General features: G+C 60.2%; 4 protein-coding genes and 2 long non-coding RNA genes across 8 annotated transcripts in view; 4 read left to right on the top strand and 2 right to left on the bottom strand.

The window, feature by feature from the left end:
- The window catches only part of LIM2 (lens intrinsic membrane protein 2), a 4,574-nt gene extending 3,500 nt beyond the window's left edge, over positions 1–1,074 (top strand). Inside the window, exon 5 of the mRNA XM_011384570.2 lies at positions 718–1,074. Within this exon, the coding sequence (XP_011382872.1) occupies positions 718–779 (62 nt within the window). The 3' untranslated portion in view covers positions 780–1,074. The remainder of the gene's footprint in view (positions 1–717) is intronic.
- A 1,490-nt stretch (positions 1,075–2,564) lies between these two features.
- Positions 2,565–4,738, bottom strand: LOC111733628. Its single transcript, XR_002778055.1, has 3 exons — positions 4,614–4,738; positions 3,829–4,054; positions 2,565–3,250 (listed from the first exon to the last, which is right to left on the bottom strand). It is a non-coding gene; the product is annotated as an uncharacterized LOC111733628 (long non-coding RNA).
- On the top strand, positions 4,688–5,943 carry NKG7 (natural killer cell granule protein 7). Of its 2 annotated transcripts, XM_011384572.2 has the most exons (4): positions 4,695–5,182; positions 5,256–5,402; positions 5,492–5,626; positions 5,718–5,943. In XM_011384572.2, exons 1-4 carry the CDS (start codon positions 5,026–5,028, stop codon positions 5,774–5,776), a joined length of 498 nt encoding a protein of 165 aa, XP_011382874.1. In that variant the 5' UTR covers positions 4,695–5,025; the 3' UTR covers positions 5,777–5,943. The 2 variants fall into 2 exon arrangements, with proteins under 2 accessions (XP_023381441.1, XP_011382874.1); XM_023525673.1 differs by having other exon boundaries at positions 4,688–5,182; positions 5,492–5,943.
- LOC111733629 lies at positions 5,850–6,965 on the bottom strand. The gene is made up of 3 exons (XR_002778056.1): positions 6,366–6,965; positions 6,208–6,290; positions 5,850–5,917 (listed from the first exon to the last, which is right to left on the bottom strand). It is a non-coding gene; the product is annotated as an uncharacterized LOC111733629 (long non-coding RNA).
- A 300-nt stretch (positions 6,966–7,265) lies between these two features.
- CLDND2 (claudin domain containing 2) lies at positions 7,266–9,225 on the top strand. 2 transcript variants are annotated; one of them, XM_011384573.2, is made up of 4 exons: positions 7,266–8,058; positions 8,351–8,488; positions 8,766–8,885; positions 9,111–9,225. In XM_011384573.2, the coding sequence occupies exons 1-4, from the start codon at positions 7,767–7,769 to the stop codon at positions 9,182–9,184; spliced, it is 624 nt and encodes a 207-aa protein (XP_011382875.1). In that variant the 5' UTR covers positions 7,266–7,766; the 3' UTR covers positions 9,185–9,225. The 2 variants fall into 2 exon arrangements, 1 of the variants encoding a protein (XP_011382875.1); XR_002778054.1 differs by lacking the exons at positions 7,266–8,058; positions 8,351–8,488 and having other exon boundaries at positions 8,495–8,885; positions 8,993–9,225.
- A 654-nt stretch (positions 9,226–9,879) lies between these two features.
- Positions 9,880–15,379, top strand: part of ETFB (electron transfer flavoprotein beta subunit) — a 10,438-nt gene continuing 4,938 nt past the window's right edge. Inside the window, exons 1-2 of the mRNA XM_023525670.1 lie at positions 9,880–10,029; positions 14,855–15,373. Coding sequence (XP_023381438.1) covers positions 9,973–10,029; positions 14,855–15,373 — 576 coding nt within the window. The 5' untranslated portion in view covers positions 9,880–9,972. The remainder of the gene's footprint in view (positions 10,030–14,854; positions 15,374–15,379) is intronic.

Here is a 15,379-nt window from a genome sequence, read left to right as displayed (position 1 = left end):
GATCTTTCCGATGACCAGCTTCCATTCCGAGCCATCTCAGCTCAACAACAGGCGTGATCCCGGAGGCTCAGGAATAACAAAGCCACTCCCATAAGTCAAGAAATGCCAAGGATTTAGAGTCATCCTTCCAGGAACCAGAGACAGAGACCAGTCAGATTCTTTATGACACAGCACACCCCTGTCCCACACCCACCTCATTCCCACTCCCTGTCTGTCTTCGCTCCCACTTTCGACTGAACCCCTGTCCTCACCTTTATCCCCACCCCACCCACCCCACCACACTCCACCCCTATCTCCACCTCGCCCACCCCACCACATTCCGTTCCTCGATCTTGCGCCCAACCCATCCCTGTTCCCACCCACACCCTCTTCTCCCCAGCCTTTTTTGTCCTGCTGGCCTTGGCCATTTACACTGGAGTCACCGTCAGCTTCCTGGGTCGCCGCTTCGGGGACTGGCGCTTTTCTTGGTCTTACATCCTGGGCTGGGTGGCCCTGCTCATGACCTTCTTTGCAGGTACGGGGCTTTGGGGGTGGAAAGGGCACTGTCTGGGGCAGAGCGGGCAGCACTCCAGAGGAGAGGGTGAGACGGTGAGGTGTCCCACACAGGCCCCCAGCACTAAGCTGGATGGCAGACTCCAGGCCCTCAGGATGCCCAGGGAGAGAGGGAATGCTGGGGCGGGGGTTTGAGGGTGTCCCCTGAGACCTTTCCCCACACAGGAATCTTCTACATGTGTGCCTACCGGATGCACGAATGTCGGCGCCTGTCCACGCCCCGCTGAGCCCAACTGTATCCACCAGCTTCAACTGGAAGTTAAAACGAGGTCGCTGAAGAGGAGGGGAGGGTCTGGGGCCTGAAATCCTGGTTCCTGGGGGCATGAGGGGGCTCAGGCCTGGACTCTGGGTGGGGGCCCTTGACTCCTGAGTCCCACCAGGAGAGGAAGAACGGGGCCTGGTGGGAGGGAGCTGAGAAGGCCTGAGGCCCTCCCTCCACCAGGAGGGGTTGTTTGAGAAACGGAATATCCATTAGAAGGAATTTTTTTTTTTTTTTTGGAGTCTAATAAAACTGATGTGGAAGTACTACTCTGTGGCCCTGAGGAGCTGGGGTGCGTGCGGTGGATGGGGTGCGGGGCGTTACGGTGGCCCCGCCTGCTGTTTCTGTAGGCATGGAGACCGAGATCAATCACACGGCCCCGCCCAGGGGACAATTTGATGTCTAGGAAACTGTGGCGTGAGTCCAATTCTGACACCAGTTCGGATGTGTATTCTCCACCCTCCCCATGCCACCCAGAATGAACTCAATTCTGACATTACCTACCTGGCGATAGCCTCAGATCCCACAGGGGAAGGGCCGGGTCCGACGAGACCGCCCCCTGCTTCCGATGCCAGCTCCTAGTCCAGGCTGTCACCTGTGCTTCTGCCCAACCAGCCGTGCATCAGACACTCCTACTATCTCCTCCTCAGGTTCCATTAATTTGCTAGAGCAGCTCACAGAACTCGGAGAAACATGGTACTTACCCAACCACCAGTGAGTGATGAGAGGGTATAACTCAGTGGCAGCCAATGGAAGAGTTGCACGGAGCCAGGTGTGGGCCAGGCGTGGGACCCTCTCCAGGGGGGCCCTCTCCCTGGATCTCCAACCCAGAACTCTCCGAACCCCATCCTTTGGGGTTTTACGGAGGCTTCATCATGTCGGCGAGATTGATTAAATCCTTGCCCCCTGGTGATTGAACTTGGCCTCCAGCTCCTCTCTCCTCCCTGGAGGTCAGGGGACGAGACTGGAAGTTCCAATCCTCAAATCACAGGGTCTGCTCCACTGGAAACCATCCCCCACATCCTTAGGTGGGGGTCCTAGAGTCACCTCATCACTGTAGCAAATGACACTCTCATGGTGCTTGTCACTTAGGAAATTCTTATTATGAATCATGATATTATGGTACGGTAATAGGATATGTGAAAGGGTCTGTGAAGAAACAGCTTCCCAGCCTGCCAGCCTCGCCCCATCTCCAGCTGGCTCTCCCACCTCCTCTCCCCTCCCCGATGAGCCCCTCCCACTAAAAACAGCAGAAGTCAGGGCCCTTCACCCCCTACAACTGCATCTTCACACACCGCTCATGGCCTTGACCTTCTCTTCATCCGCTGATGCTTAGTTCATTCAACAAACTGATGTTGACCGCCATGAGATTCACTGATGCCAATCGTCAAACAATAAGACCGTTTAGCAAGGCCAATTCTAATGCTAAGCATTTTTTTTTACAGGCTATGCTAGTAATTGTTATATTAATAGAGGCATATTCCCTATAAATAATGTTTATTGGGGCCTCCTCAAATAACAAGAATACTATATTTATAGAGGCTTCTGGTATTAACAGTGACAATTGAGGCCTTCTCTAATAATACTTCACCGAGGCTCTTTTAAGTAGAAATAATCGTATTTACAGGGCTTCCTCTAGCGATGATAATGCCGTTATAACTCCAGACTCAGCCCTCCAACTCGAAGAGGATTTTCAGTCTTCACGCCTCTGCTCCTCCCACGACCTCCCCCCATCTGAGTAAACGACACGTCCATTTTCTCCTCAGCTTCGTTTCAGTCACATCCCGCATCTGAAAATGCCCCCACTAACTCTCTGGCTTAGTCCCTCTCCCTCGCTGCAGGTGGTCCTCAAGACCACCCTCGGGTTCGATGAGTTGCTAGAAGGACTCAGAGAGTTTAGGAAAACTGTTACACTCACAGTTACCTTACAGCAAAAGGACACCGTTGAAAACCAGCAAAGGGATGAGCCTCGGTGGGCGGTTTCCAGGGAGACCAGGTACCAGCTTCCACTGTCCCTCCCAGGGGAGTCTTGGGAAAGCACTTACTTCTCCCAACAACGAACGACGTGTGACGACTCGCACGGACTACTGCCCGTCGGAGAAGCTCATCCAAACCCAGGTGTCCAGAGTTTTTATTGAAGGTCACTTTCGTAGGCATGGAGCACCCACGTGGCTGACCTGAGTTATTCAGTCTCCAGCCTCTCCGGGGGTCAAGCTGATGTAGTGCACCCCAACGCCCCCTCACCTGCCCAAACTACATTGATAGCGTAAACTATCTGGTGTGGCTCAAGGAATCCAGGTAAACACAGACACATATCAGGCAGGACATTCCACGGGCTTAGAGGTTCCCTCGCAGAAGCCAGGCCGTTGAATCTTTCTTCGGTCAGTGGTGGTTATGATAAGACGTAAGAAGATGAGAAACGGGGTTACAGCCTCGAACCTGGAAGTGAGATGAAGGTGAAATGGGGCAGGGTTGAGGCAGGAATTCTAGAGGTTGGGGAGAAGTATGAATTAGGAAGTAGACGTAGGGCTGGGCTGGGGCCGGGATTGGGGATATGATCCAGGTACGGGGCTGGGAATGAAGATAGGGTTGTTAAGAGCCAGGATGACGATGGGATTGGCTTTGGGGTGGGGGTGGAGTTGAGTTTGGGGTTGGGTTTGCGAATAAGAATGGGGTTAGGCTGGAGGATAAGGATGGGGTTAAATTAGGGATTGGGGTGGGTTTGGGGTTGGAGATGGTTTTGAATTGAGAGTTGGTTTTAGGGATTGAGTTGGAGCGGGGATTATGGATGGGGTTGAGCTGAGAGCTGGGTTTGGAAATGAGAACGGGGTTGGGCTGCAGGATAGGGATGGGGTTCAGGCTGGGGTTGGGTGTGGGACGGGGTCAAGATCACAGATGGGCTCTGCGCTCTGGTTCTCCCCCTCCCCAGACGCCCACGGCCCAGACTTCCCGAAGCCCGTCTGGCTGCTTCTTGCCAGAGCCATGTCTATAGCCACTGTGTCCCCACTCCTCATCACCTGGATCCACCTCTGGGAGGCTGTCCTTGTGATCACGTTCTCAGGAGTGGCCAGTTACCTCACTGGCGAGGGTCCGGGAGAGGGCTAGGGGCCTGCAAACTGGAGTCTCCCACAGAGGAAGAGGACCGGCCTCCTGGATCACTGGTCCCCCTCTTCTCTAGATGTCCTGGGACTGCTGGCTCAGTCTGTCTTCACAACAGAGGTCCTCTCTGGGGCCATTCCAGCTCTGCAGAGGTCAAGTTTGCGTGGGCCTTCTGCTTGAGCTGTGGCACCTTCACCTTATACCTGCTCCCAGGACCTGATGTCGATGTAGGGGGAGGAGGCCTGTGCTCGGAGGGCTGGGGGGGTCCTGCGCTGACGTCCATGGGCCCCCCGCCAGGCACCATGGTCCTGGGAAGGAAGCCAGCCGCTGGAAGCGGAGCTGTCTCTGCACTGATCACATGAGGATGTGGGCGTGTCTTACCCTTCAGGGATTTTCAGAACTGTGATTCTCCATTTTTGCCTGCCGTGGAGCATGAGCTCCAAGCCGGGATTCGGGAGTCTGATCCCCTTGCCTGCCCGGCCGCCCCTTCCTCCCTCGGCCCCGGGCGTCCTGGCCTCCAGCCCCCTCCTTTCGTGGCCCCCCTAGAGTGCCCCCCCTCCCAGAACGGAAGGTTGCAAAACCCACAGGAAAACATGACACGTCCCCCAACTGTCCCCTCTGGCCACATCCTCCCCTCTCATTTAACTCACACCCTGGCCTCATTTGCCACCTCCACCTCTGAGCCCCCAAGCTTCTCTCTCACCTCTTCCGGGAAGCCCCCTCTGGTGTGGATGGCTCCGAGGGTGGGAGGTGCAGAAGCTGAGACAGAGAGACCAAACCACCGATGATAATGTGTCACCCTTTGCCACCACACAGCGTGAGGGGAACCGGGACCTCGGGGAGGGGAGACTTTATCGGTGCGAGCCAGGAAGGGAGGGTGTGTGTGACAAGGGTGGGTTGCCGGGAACTGAGCCGGGGGAGACAGAAGTGGCCTTGTCTTCAGCAGCGCGGGCCCTCCCGCCGCCTCTCCCGCCTGCTGGCTGCCTTTTCTCGAGCTCAGAGGACCCAGGAGTCCAGGTGCACAGCCTCCTCCTCCTCCCTCGGAGACCCAGGAGTCTGGATCACCAGCATCTTCGTCTCCCAGGACCCGGAAGCCCAGTGCTCCCCCCGTCCCCATGGAGCCCTGTCGGTCCCTGGCACTGCTGGCTGGCTCCCTGGGCCTGATGTGTGTCGTGGTTGCCCTGAGCACGAATTTTTGGTTCGTGGCCATGGGGCCCACGTCTTCCTCTCACTCTGGCATCTGGCCGACGAAGGGAGATGAGCACCCAGCAGGTAAGCAGGTGGGGCTCTCCCGTGGGGGCATTGCTGGAGGGGACAGGCCCTCAGAGGTCTTGTCTTGGAGCAGGCTACATCTACGTGACACAGACCTTCGGCATCCTGGCTGCCCTGTGTGGCCTGGTGTCCATGGGCCTACTGGTCCTGTCCTGCGTGCCCTCGCTGTCTGCCCCCGGCCGCGGGCCCCTGGTCGCATCCATTGTAGCCTTTGCTGCAGGTAAGGTGTTCGGACTGCCCATGGGCCCCATACGGGAGCCGGGAGCGACTTCGGAGGGGCTGAGCGGGTCCTCTTGTCTTTGTCCCTAGCCTTCTCCTTGACGGTGGCCATGGCGGTCTACACCAGTGAGCGGTGGAGCCAGCCTCGTCACCCCCAGATCCAGACCTTCTTCGCCTGGTCCTTCTTCCTGGGCTGGGTTTCGATCCCCCTCTTGCTCAGTGCAGGTGACTGGCGCCCCGGGAGCTTGGGAGGGCCAGCCGAGGCTCTGGGAGGACACGGGAAGGGCCAGCGCTAACCCTCCGCCTGCCACTGCAGGTGGCCTGAGTCTGGGCGCTCACTGCTCCGGCCCCCGGCCTGGCTACGACGCCCTGTGAGACGCGGGCGAGGACAGCCGAGTGGGCGTGAGGCCCCCTTCTTCTCCGAAGGCGCCATCGAGAGCCACCGGATGGACGCCCGGCCCGCCCTCGGCCCTCGGCCCCTGCCCTTTCACAGTCTCTCCATTTGTCTCTTCATCCCTTCAATAAAAATGGACTAGAATCTGGTTATTCTGATTAATTCGATCACAGCGTAAGCCACCGGCACGCCAGCTCCGGGGGGGGCGACACTGGGTACCCAGAAGAGTCCGACCCCCCACGTGCTGTCTGGGGGGCTCCCGCCTGGCGCGGGGCCCCGTGCGGGCGCGGCACTGCCCCGCGCCCTCGCTCCCCTTGTCCGGCCCTGTCTTGCTCCCCGTTTGCGTCTCTCTCTGTCCTTCCTTCCCTTCTTCCCCGCCTTGCTCGAGCACCCTCCACTTGTTCCCTCTGACCTTGTCGCCTCGCCGTCACTTATTCGTTGATTCATTCGGTCCGTCTGCCGGCTTTTCCTGAGCGCGTCCTGTCTGCTGGGCATCTGGGGACACGGACATGAGTCGGACCCAGGGCCTGCCAACGAGGGCTGAAAGGCGGGTGGGGGAAGGCCACTCACTAGCATAGGCGGGGATGGCAGGAGGAGCCCAGGGAGGGCCCGGGACAAAGGCCGACGGTGTTGCGGGGGGATGGAGGTGAGCTTTCCGGGGGGAGAGGACGTGTAGAGACTTCTGCGGGGCCAAGGAAAACTAATGCAGGGAAAGGGGCCCCAAGGCGGAGGCAGGTAAAGGCCGGAAGTGTTCCCTGGATGGATCAAGGTGCTTCGTGGCCGGGATGCAGGACGTGGGGCTGGTGGAAAATGAGGATGGAGAGGCGGGCGGGAGCCAGGACCCCTCGCGCCACAGCTGGCTCTTCCTTGAGCGGAATGGGGAGCCAGGGCGTGAGTACGGCAGGGGTAGTGTCAGCTCCAGGAGCCAGAGAGCCCTCTGGTCATTCGGGGGAGGACCAAAGGGAGAGAGCAGCTTGGCAACGCAACAGGTAGGACGCGCAACAGGTGGGACGCGAGGCAGGACAGGGCCCGGCTGGGACCCGGGCGTAAGACGGGAAGGTGCGACGGAGCCAGAGAGAGTGGAGGAACCGGGACTCGGCAAGCCAAGGCCTTCGTGGGGTGAGGGGCAGGAAGGGGGCAGGGACAGTACCCCGGGGACTGAGCTCATGTGAGAGGTGGCTGGGTGCCAGGGGCTCTGGGAGGCGGCCAGGAGCAGATGAGCCCTGCAGGCCGAGGCTTGGGAGAGACACCTGGGCTGGAGACAGAGTGTCGGGAGCTATCTCAGGATCATGGCCGCTGGACTGCGGGGCTGAGGAAGCCCACCTGGGAGAAGGTGCCGGATGGAGCCGCTAGGAAGACTGGAGCTGAGAAGTAGAGGGAGCGGGGGCCCGTGGGGGGCCTGGGAGGCACAGCCAGAGCTACGGACCAGGAGCGCTTAAGGGGTCAAGGGAAGAGAAGTTTCTAGAAGGTGTCATGGCCCTCGGGCCTCCCTCAGACCTGCCATCTGAGTCTGAGCTGTCGCTTTGCTAGGAGAGCTGCGTGTGTGTGTGTGTGTGTGTGTGTGTGCGCGCGCGCGCGCGCGCGCGCGCGCGTGTGTGTGTGTGTGGTTCTCTTTAAGGGCAACTGGGAGAGGGTTCTGGAACTCCTGTTGCCTCACAGACACTCGGTCTCCCTTCCCCCACCCCTCTGGGCTCTGCACCTAAGAAGCCCTGGGAGCTGGCTGTGAGTCACTGAGGTGGGTGTGTGTGGTGGGTGGAGAGGACTGGCAGGCCTAAGGGCCATTCCGCTGGGGGATGCAGGTCTCTGGAATACTGAGGGGTCCCTAAGCAGCAACTCCGGGGAGGGAGGGTCTCAAAGTGCCCAGGCAGGAGGCTGGAGGAGGGGCCCGCAGCCCGGGAGGAACTGAAGGAGGGGCATCTCCAGGTCTTCAGAAGCAGGGTCTCAGGCAGGGGCGCTGGGACGTGGAGCGACATGTGTCTTGCGGACCTGAAGGAACGGGGAGAGGGGCTTGGGGGGCGGGAGGGATGTTGGCCAATACAGCCTGTGTGCCCCGCACCCCTCCTCCGCCCCCGCCCCCGCAGCGGCCTCCCTGGCATGGGGGTGAAGCGGAGCCTTCAGAGCGGGGGCGTCCTGCTGGGCTTCCTGGCCAATATCCTCACGATTCTCTCCACTGCCACCAACTACTGGATCCGCTTCCCCGGGGGCCACAGTGGCCTGTGGCAGGAGTGTAAAGGCGGCATCTGCCCCAACATCCCCTGCCAGAGTGAGGCCCCGCCCCCGCCGCACTGCCAGCCCCCGCACTGACCGCAGCTGGCTCCCTCGCCTGACACAACTGGACACATCCTGCAGCGCCCCCGCCTGCCCCGCCCCCTCCAGTCTCAGATCCAGCGGCCCTTCGGTGACCGAGGCCACCACGAGCATAACAACCCCTTCTGACAACCTCCAAGGCCCCGTTCACACCCGACTCCGCTCCCAGCCCCGTACGGGAGGGTGGGGGCGAGGGCGGGGGCCGGGGGCGGCGCCAGCGCGGGGCTGAGGCGGCCGGCTCTCCCCAGCGGTGCTGGCGGCGACAGGGGCGTGCATGGTGCTGGCGGCGGGCTCCAGCCTGGTGGGCTTGGTGATGGGGCTGCGGATCCTGTGCCACGACAGCGACTTGCGGGGCCAGACTACCAGTGTTATCTTCTTCCTCTGCGGTGAGACGGCAGCGGGCCCCCATGCTCAGGGAGGGCCTGGCGGGTGGAGGGGACAGGGGCCCTAGGGTCGCGACTTGAGGCCCCAGGAAGTCAGCCCAGGGGAGGGGCTGGAGACCCGGGGGCGGGGTCAGGTCGCAGCTGGAGGAGGTGGGCGTGGCCTGCTCCAGCCGGGCGGGCGGTCCCGAGGGGGCGTGGCCTGGGACGGCGGGCGCGGTCCGGGTGGGACCCGGATGCGGTTCCCCGGGTCCCGCTCACCTGGCCGGTGGCTGCGGCCCAGGCCTGCTGCTGCTCATCGCCTTGACAGGCTACACGGTGAAGAATGCGTGGAAAAACGACGTCTTCTTCTCCTGGTCCTATTTTTCCGGGTGGCTGGCTTTACCATTCTCTATTATCGCGGGTAACTTGGACAGCGGGATGAGGGTGAAGGAGACTGCCTAGGGGGCCCCTCCCCCGCGCAGAGACTCCGCAGCCGCCCTCCCGGGAACCCTCACTTTGACCTCCCAGGGACTCCCCAACACACTTCAGAGACGCCCTGGAGTCTCAAACCCCAGGGGCCGTTCCGGCCAAGCGCCCCAAGACCCTCTCACTGTCTCCCACCTGGCCTCCGCCTCCCTCCTTCCAGGCTTCTGCTTTCTGATGGCTGACATGATCCTGCAGAGCACGGATGCCATCAGCGGCTTCCCCGTGTGCTTGTGACCGCAGCCTGCCTGGGGCAGAATAAAGGAACAGCTTCCACTGCTGCGGCTCCGCCTGCCTTTCTGGGGGATGTGGGGACGCGGACACGGACGACACGGAGAGATGTGGGCACATGAACATGAGGAGCACGGGGACTCGGACGCGGGTGTACACGGAGGCTCCGCGTACCTGGAGGGAACGTGGAGACCTGGGGACACGGGCATGGAGACACGAACGTGGAGTGGACCAGGGACATAGATGTGTGGGGGAACAGGGACACGGGGGATTGGGATCAGAAGGGGCGACCGGGGCGCATGGAGAGGATGTGGGGACACGGGCATGGAGAAAATGGGGAGACGGACACGGGAGAACTCGGAGGCGTGGGGGCACCGGCGCCGCGTCTTGGATTGGCTTGGAGGAGGCAGGGACCTCGGGGAGGGGTTAGATCCGAGGACGCTGGGAAAAGTCTAGCACGACAGAGAGGAGTCCCACTCGGAGGGCGCCTCCCTCCCGGGATGACCTTTCCCCTAGTTCCCGGCCACGCCCCCTTCTCAGTCGCCTCCGCTCCGGGTCCCGCCGCCCCCGCTGGAAGCGCTTCCCTGGGTCCCGCCGCGCTGGCCACGCCGGCCACGCCCCTCCCTCCTGCCTTCCGATTGGTCCCTTGTCGGGCGGAGGCGGGTCCCGCGGCCGTTGATTGGCTGGCGACCCGGGGCGCAGGCGCGGAAGAGGGCAGGGGCGGGACGGCTGGAATCGGTGGCCGGAGGGCAGGGACCCGGTGTCCAGATTCCAAAGGTGGCCAAGGCAGGAAGATGGCGGAGCTGCGCGCGCTCGTGGCTGTCAAGAGGGTCATCGACTTCGCCGTGAAGGTGACCGGGTCCCCCTCTCCCACCTCCCTGTGTCCCGCGACCGTGTGCTTCCGGGGTTACGAGCGTGCACCGTATGGGCAGGGGATCTTCTCATAACCTCTGACCTCTGCCGCTCTTTCCCCAAACGTCAAAGTCACACCTGAGGGCAAAGAACGAGGATTGAGGTTCAGACATCCGATCGCTGCTCACTAAACCCCGCCCCTCTAGGGTTATGACCCCGTTCCTCTGGTTCTGGAGTCACTGCTTTAATAATTGCGTGCAGAACGAGCTACTTTCTGTGTTTCTTACTTACCTGCTGGGGGAGTCATGATCCCCGTTTAACACATGGAGAAACTGAGGCACAGGAAGGTCTCTGAGCCTGGAAGGGGCAGAGCGGGAGTTCCTAGCTCGGTCTGTCTGGTTCCTCACCCCAAAGAGTGCTTTGCAGACAAGCCACACTTTCATCCACTGGGCTGCATTGCAAACTCAGTCGACTATTACAGTTCAAGAAACCTGTTATCACGAAGGTCAGACAGGGCGCGGAGGGAATCCAGATGCTATCTTTCACCCGACGTAGGTACAGGGTGAGCGAGGAGGCTGCAGCTAGGAAAGAGAAGAGTTTGCTAGAGAGGAAGTCGGTCTGATGAGTTGGCAGAATGGCTCACATCCTCCACCAGGCGGCTGGGAGCATTGGCTCCTGGGGGGCTTGTCCCCAGGGAGAAGCTGGTGTGGACAGGGGCAAATCAGACACAGTCTCATTGGCCATTTTCTCTCCATACTTGGCCTGAACCAGACAAGGTGCTGACTGCCCGTCCATGTCTGTCTGCTCTGGACTGTGTCCCCAGCATTGCCCAGCACAGGGCCTGGCATGTCGGAGGGCTTGGGATGGGTGAAACTTGGGGCCCCTGCCAGGTCGGGCTGTATGGCGGGGAGGAGGGCCCAGGAGCCAGGTTCTGGCATGTCATCTCCAGGGATTATAATCGCTCACATTAGTGGGGACTTAACCGTTCGCCAGGCAACATTCCACGTCCTCGGATGAGATGAGCCCCTCCGGCCCTCTCCGGATTCTTTCTTTCGATATTATCCTGTTGGGCAGGTGAGGAAACTGAGGCCCACTCCCGTCTGTGCCCCTCTCGTCCCCACAGCCTCTCAGCCTCGACAGGCTCTGGCTGCACACGGCAGGGTTGTTGCCGCCATGCCTCTTGGGATACGCTCCCCTTGGGGTCCAGGGACCCAATGCTGCTGGTTCTCGCCTCTTTTCCTTTGGCCTGTGTAGCCCCTGGGTCTCTCTCAGGCCTGGTCCGGCCCCAGCCCTGGTCCCTGGCCCGAGATGTCTGGGGGTCGCGTCCATCTCCCCCACCAGGCAGACCCACGTGTGACTGAGCTCTGCGTCCCAGCGCCGCCCAGCACGGGGCCGGGCACACGGGTGCCTCCGGCGTGTGTGCCCCACGGGAGGAAGAGCGAATGTGTCCTCGTGTGAGCTCCTGTCCCTTCCCGGGGCGTGTGCTGCCTGTCCCTCCCACAGCGCTCTGGGCCCCCTGCACTGCATCCTGTCTCGCTGGACGTGTCTGTCCATAGCCCTTTCTGAACCAATCAATTATTCGAATGCGGCCACCTACCTAATCACCGGGCCCCACCCCGGTACCCCTCCTTCCCGCACCTGCCCTCTCCGTCTCCGCCCTGTTTTCTCTTCTGTGTCCTCACGGCCGCAGCAGTTCAGGCCCGTCTCCCCGCAGCTGGACCCTCGCCCCATTTTCCCAGCCCCCAGTCTCTTCCCACCAGTCTGAACCGTCCCAGCGTCAGGGGTCTCCCTGGAGCTAGAGCTGGCCCTGCCCCCGTCCTGTTCAGAGGCCTCCGTGGCTCCCCAGCCCCTCGGGACAAAGCCTTACCCCTTAGCCTGGCGTTCGAGACCCCTCGTGATCTGGCCCTGGTCCCCTGGTCCGCCCTCTGTGTTCCCTTGATCCTCACCCTTTGTGCTTCTGTAGTTCCAACTACTTGGACCTTCCTGGCAGACCAGGCTACTTCTTGCCTTGGGACCTGGTCCCTGCCGTGCCGTCTGCCTGGGCGCCCTTCGCGCGTCACCCTCCTACGTCTGCTTCTTATCCCTCCCTTGTCTTGCCTAACTCTGGCCCGTTGTTGTGTCAAAGTGTAGTGATTCTCCCGCATCACCTCCTCCAGGAAGCCCTCCATTCCTCAGGTTACCTGGGAATGTCTGGGTGCTCCGACAGCCCTCTGGGCTTGCCTTTTCCAGCCCTGCCTCCCCTGGGTTGTGATCCTCTGTTTACCCAGATGTCACCCACACATACCACCCCCCCACCCCCCCCCAGCTGGCTGGCAGCTCCTTTCCAGGGAATACAGATTGTGATCCACCGTGTGATTTACTGCTTTCCTGGTCGCCGTCTCCTCTCCCGGAATTTGAGCCCTCGGGTTGGGGCGGGGAGAGCCTGCCTGGTGCGGTCGCTGCTGTCTCAGCAGGCACACGGCTAGTCTGGTTCAGAGTGTGCACTCCAGCCCCGCCGCCCAGGTCTGCTTCCTGCCGTGTGACCTCAGCGGAGTCGCCCAGCCGCTCGGAGCCTCGTTTTCCTCTTCCGCGCGATGGGGACATGGGTCATGCCTGCTCTGTTAGGTCGTGGCAAAGGTGAAATACGCTCTTGCAGCCGTGCCTGGCACGCAGGACGTGCCAGCTAGCACCCAGCGAGTGCCGTTACTACGGGTCATAATAGTAGTGCGAGTTTATTTAGTCATTATTCAAAACAGACGCTCTGCCCAGTGTGTGTGTGTGTCCGTGTCTGTGTCTCTGGGTGTGTTTGTGTACGTGTGTGTGTCTGGGTGTCTGTGCGTGTGTGTCTGTCTCTGAACGTGTGTGTGTGTGTTTGTGTGTATGTGTGTGTCAGAGTGTGTGTGTGCGTGTCTGTGTCTGGGTGTGTTTGTGTAAGTGTGTCTGGGCATCTGGCTGTCTGTGCGTGTCTAGGGTATTAATAGGCACTTGGCATCACAGTGTACTCAGTTCCGGCCAAGGACACATTTTCCATGAGGTCGGTGAAGCTTAGCGTCCAGGGCTTCTCCTGAGGCCCAGAAGAGGCCGGAGCAGCTGTGTGTCATGGTGTGACCTTCACTTTGCTAAGGAGGACCCTCCAAGGGATGGGTCTGTGGGTCCCAGAAAACCGGTTTCCGTCTCGGGGCCGCCCCGGCCAGCCACGCCTCTTGTCAGTTCCGGGAACACGTGGCTTTGCCCACTCCCCTTCGCCCCTCCTGCTTTTGGCATGTCTGGCACCTCCTCGCCACTCAGGTCACACGTGTCACCTTCGGGATGTGTCTTCTCTGCCCCACACGAGGTGTCCTGTTGAACGGTCTCGGTGCTGACTGCCACCTAGCCCTTTGTCAGCGTCGTCGCTTGCTGGCCACTGTCTCCCATCTGGCCTTGGCTGCCCTGGTCACCCAGTGCCCTACCTGAAGCCCCAGCACAGTCCCGGTGACACGCATGACAGAAAGCCTAGAGGGCAGCACCGAACAGGGGTCCTTGAGCTGTGTCAGGGGCTCAGGGAAAGCTGTCAGAAGTCCCTTTACAGAAACCCACTGCGATACGGTGGGCAGGGGGTCAAAGGACTGGCCCGCCCACCTCTGTGGCCACACTTGGCATCCAGGCGGCTCTCATGCTTCCCTTCCCCACACAGACCGGGAGTTCGGCTTCAGTCCCTTCACTGGCAGATGAAGGTGGTGACGGCAGTCACCAGCCTCCGGCTAAATGACATAATGCACAAAACCCCGGAGCGTCGCCCGCCTGGCTCAGGGCTAGTTCCGCTGAGGGTCAATACTTGCCCCTTGAGAGAAAGCCTGGTGTTTCCTGCTGAATCATATCCTTCGATTTATAAAACATCATTATTACACAAAAAGAGAGAGAGGCTATTACTGATTTTTCAGACTCACCATTGTTTCTTGACTTATGTAATTTAATTAAACAGTAGTTTTGAAGCCGGAAATCGTTTCAGGCTTAAAAGGTCTGTGGGAGTAGGTGAGCTGGCAGGTGTCCTTGGTGCCAGACAGTTCTCGTCCCTTCCTCCTCAAAGTCAGGACTCTGCGGCCCCCACATCCTGCCAGAGAAGGGTCAGGCTTGGGGCCCTGCACCAGCCCCCCGGCTCACCAGCACAGTGGTGGGGGGCTGCTTTCTTGTTTAAAAGGGAAACTCCTCGCTCAGATTTAACTGTGTCATGAGAGGCTTTTGCCTTTTAGCTGCCGTGTTGTTGACTAAGTGTTTGGATGGACAGGTACAGGTTCTAATGTGAGCGAGTTCTCATTCATTCGACCAACGAGTGTTTACTGTGCACCTACTATGTGCCAGGCACCTACTATGTGCCGGACACCATGCTAGGCCCTGGGGATACAGTCACGAACAAAATAGAAGTAAATCCATGTCCTCGGGGAGGTGACATCCTGGTGGGGAGAAGATGGATTGTAAATTTTGAGTACAGTGCGTGTGGTTAGTCAGCAGAGGTCAGCGCTACAGAAAGGGTTAAACAGATGCGGGTGGCGGGGAGCGTTGGGAGGGGTGCGTTTTAAATAGGGTCCTTGCGGGAAGGTGGAGGGAGGCAAGGGACCCAGCCAGGGGCACGTCTGGGGGATTCTGGGGAGCATGTAATGCGCCCAGCACGGGTTCTTGTGTAAACACGTGGGTTCAGCATGTGGGTTTTGTGTTTCTGGAGAGTAAATTTATCAGTCCTGAAATGCGAGCCTTATTTTTTGGAGTTAAAATGACTTCGAAAACGAGATAATGATAATGACAGGAAACGACAGGTGTCTTTTTTCTCTTTGTCCCCCTCGTCCTACTCCTTCTAATGTATCGGTCCAGGAGGCCCGGCCTGAGTGGGAACCCCAGTTTGAACCCCAGACCCCTGTCTCTATCCTGTCCGGCTGGTGGGAGGGACAGCCACACGCATCAGCCCCAGAGAGAAGCGTTCAGGACAATAGTGAGAGTGAGTGTCACAGTGTCCCCAGCTGGGCCCTGCGGCTACCCAGGTCTGCTCTGGCCGAGTCTTTGCTGACGGCCACAGCGGGGAAGAGAGAGGAGGCCGGGCCGGGTCACGCAGGCTGCCTGCGGGGCTGCCGCGGGCGTCCCCAGCGCAGAGCTGAAGCTGGCGCCCTCCCTGCTGTGCCAAGTGCCCACCAGCAAGCCGGCAGTCTGTTTGAGCCCCCCTCCTGCCTCCCCCAGCACCCCATCCAGCGCCAGGTTCTGCCCGCTGCACCTCCCAAGACCTCCGATCCATCCCCTCTCACCCCCTCTGTCCCGGCTGTCCGAGCCACTGCCATCTCTTATGTCAGTGACTCACAGCTGCCCAGCTGTCTCCTCGTGTCCACTCTTGCCGTTTTTCCAGAT

This window comes from Pteropus vampyrus, unplaced genomic scaffold, assembly GCF_000151845.1.
Source record: "Pteropus vampyrus isolate Shadow unplaced genomic scaffold, Pvam_2.0 Scaffold593, whole genome shotgun sequence".
NCBI classification, from domain to species: Eukaryota; Metazoa; Chordata; class Mammalia; order Chiroptera; family Pteropodidae; genus Pteropus; species Pteropus vampyrus.
Note: the sequence above shows the minus strand (reverse complement) of the source record. Positions and strands in the feature narration are given on the sequence as shown.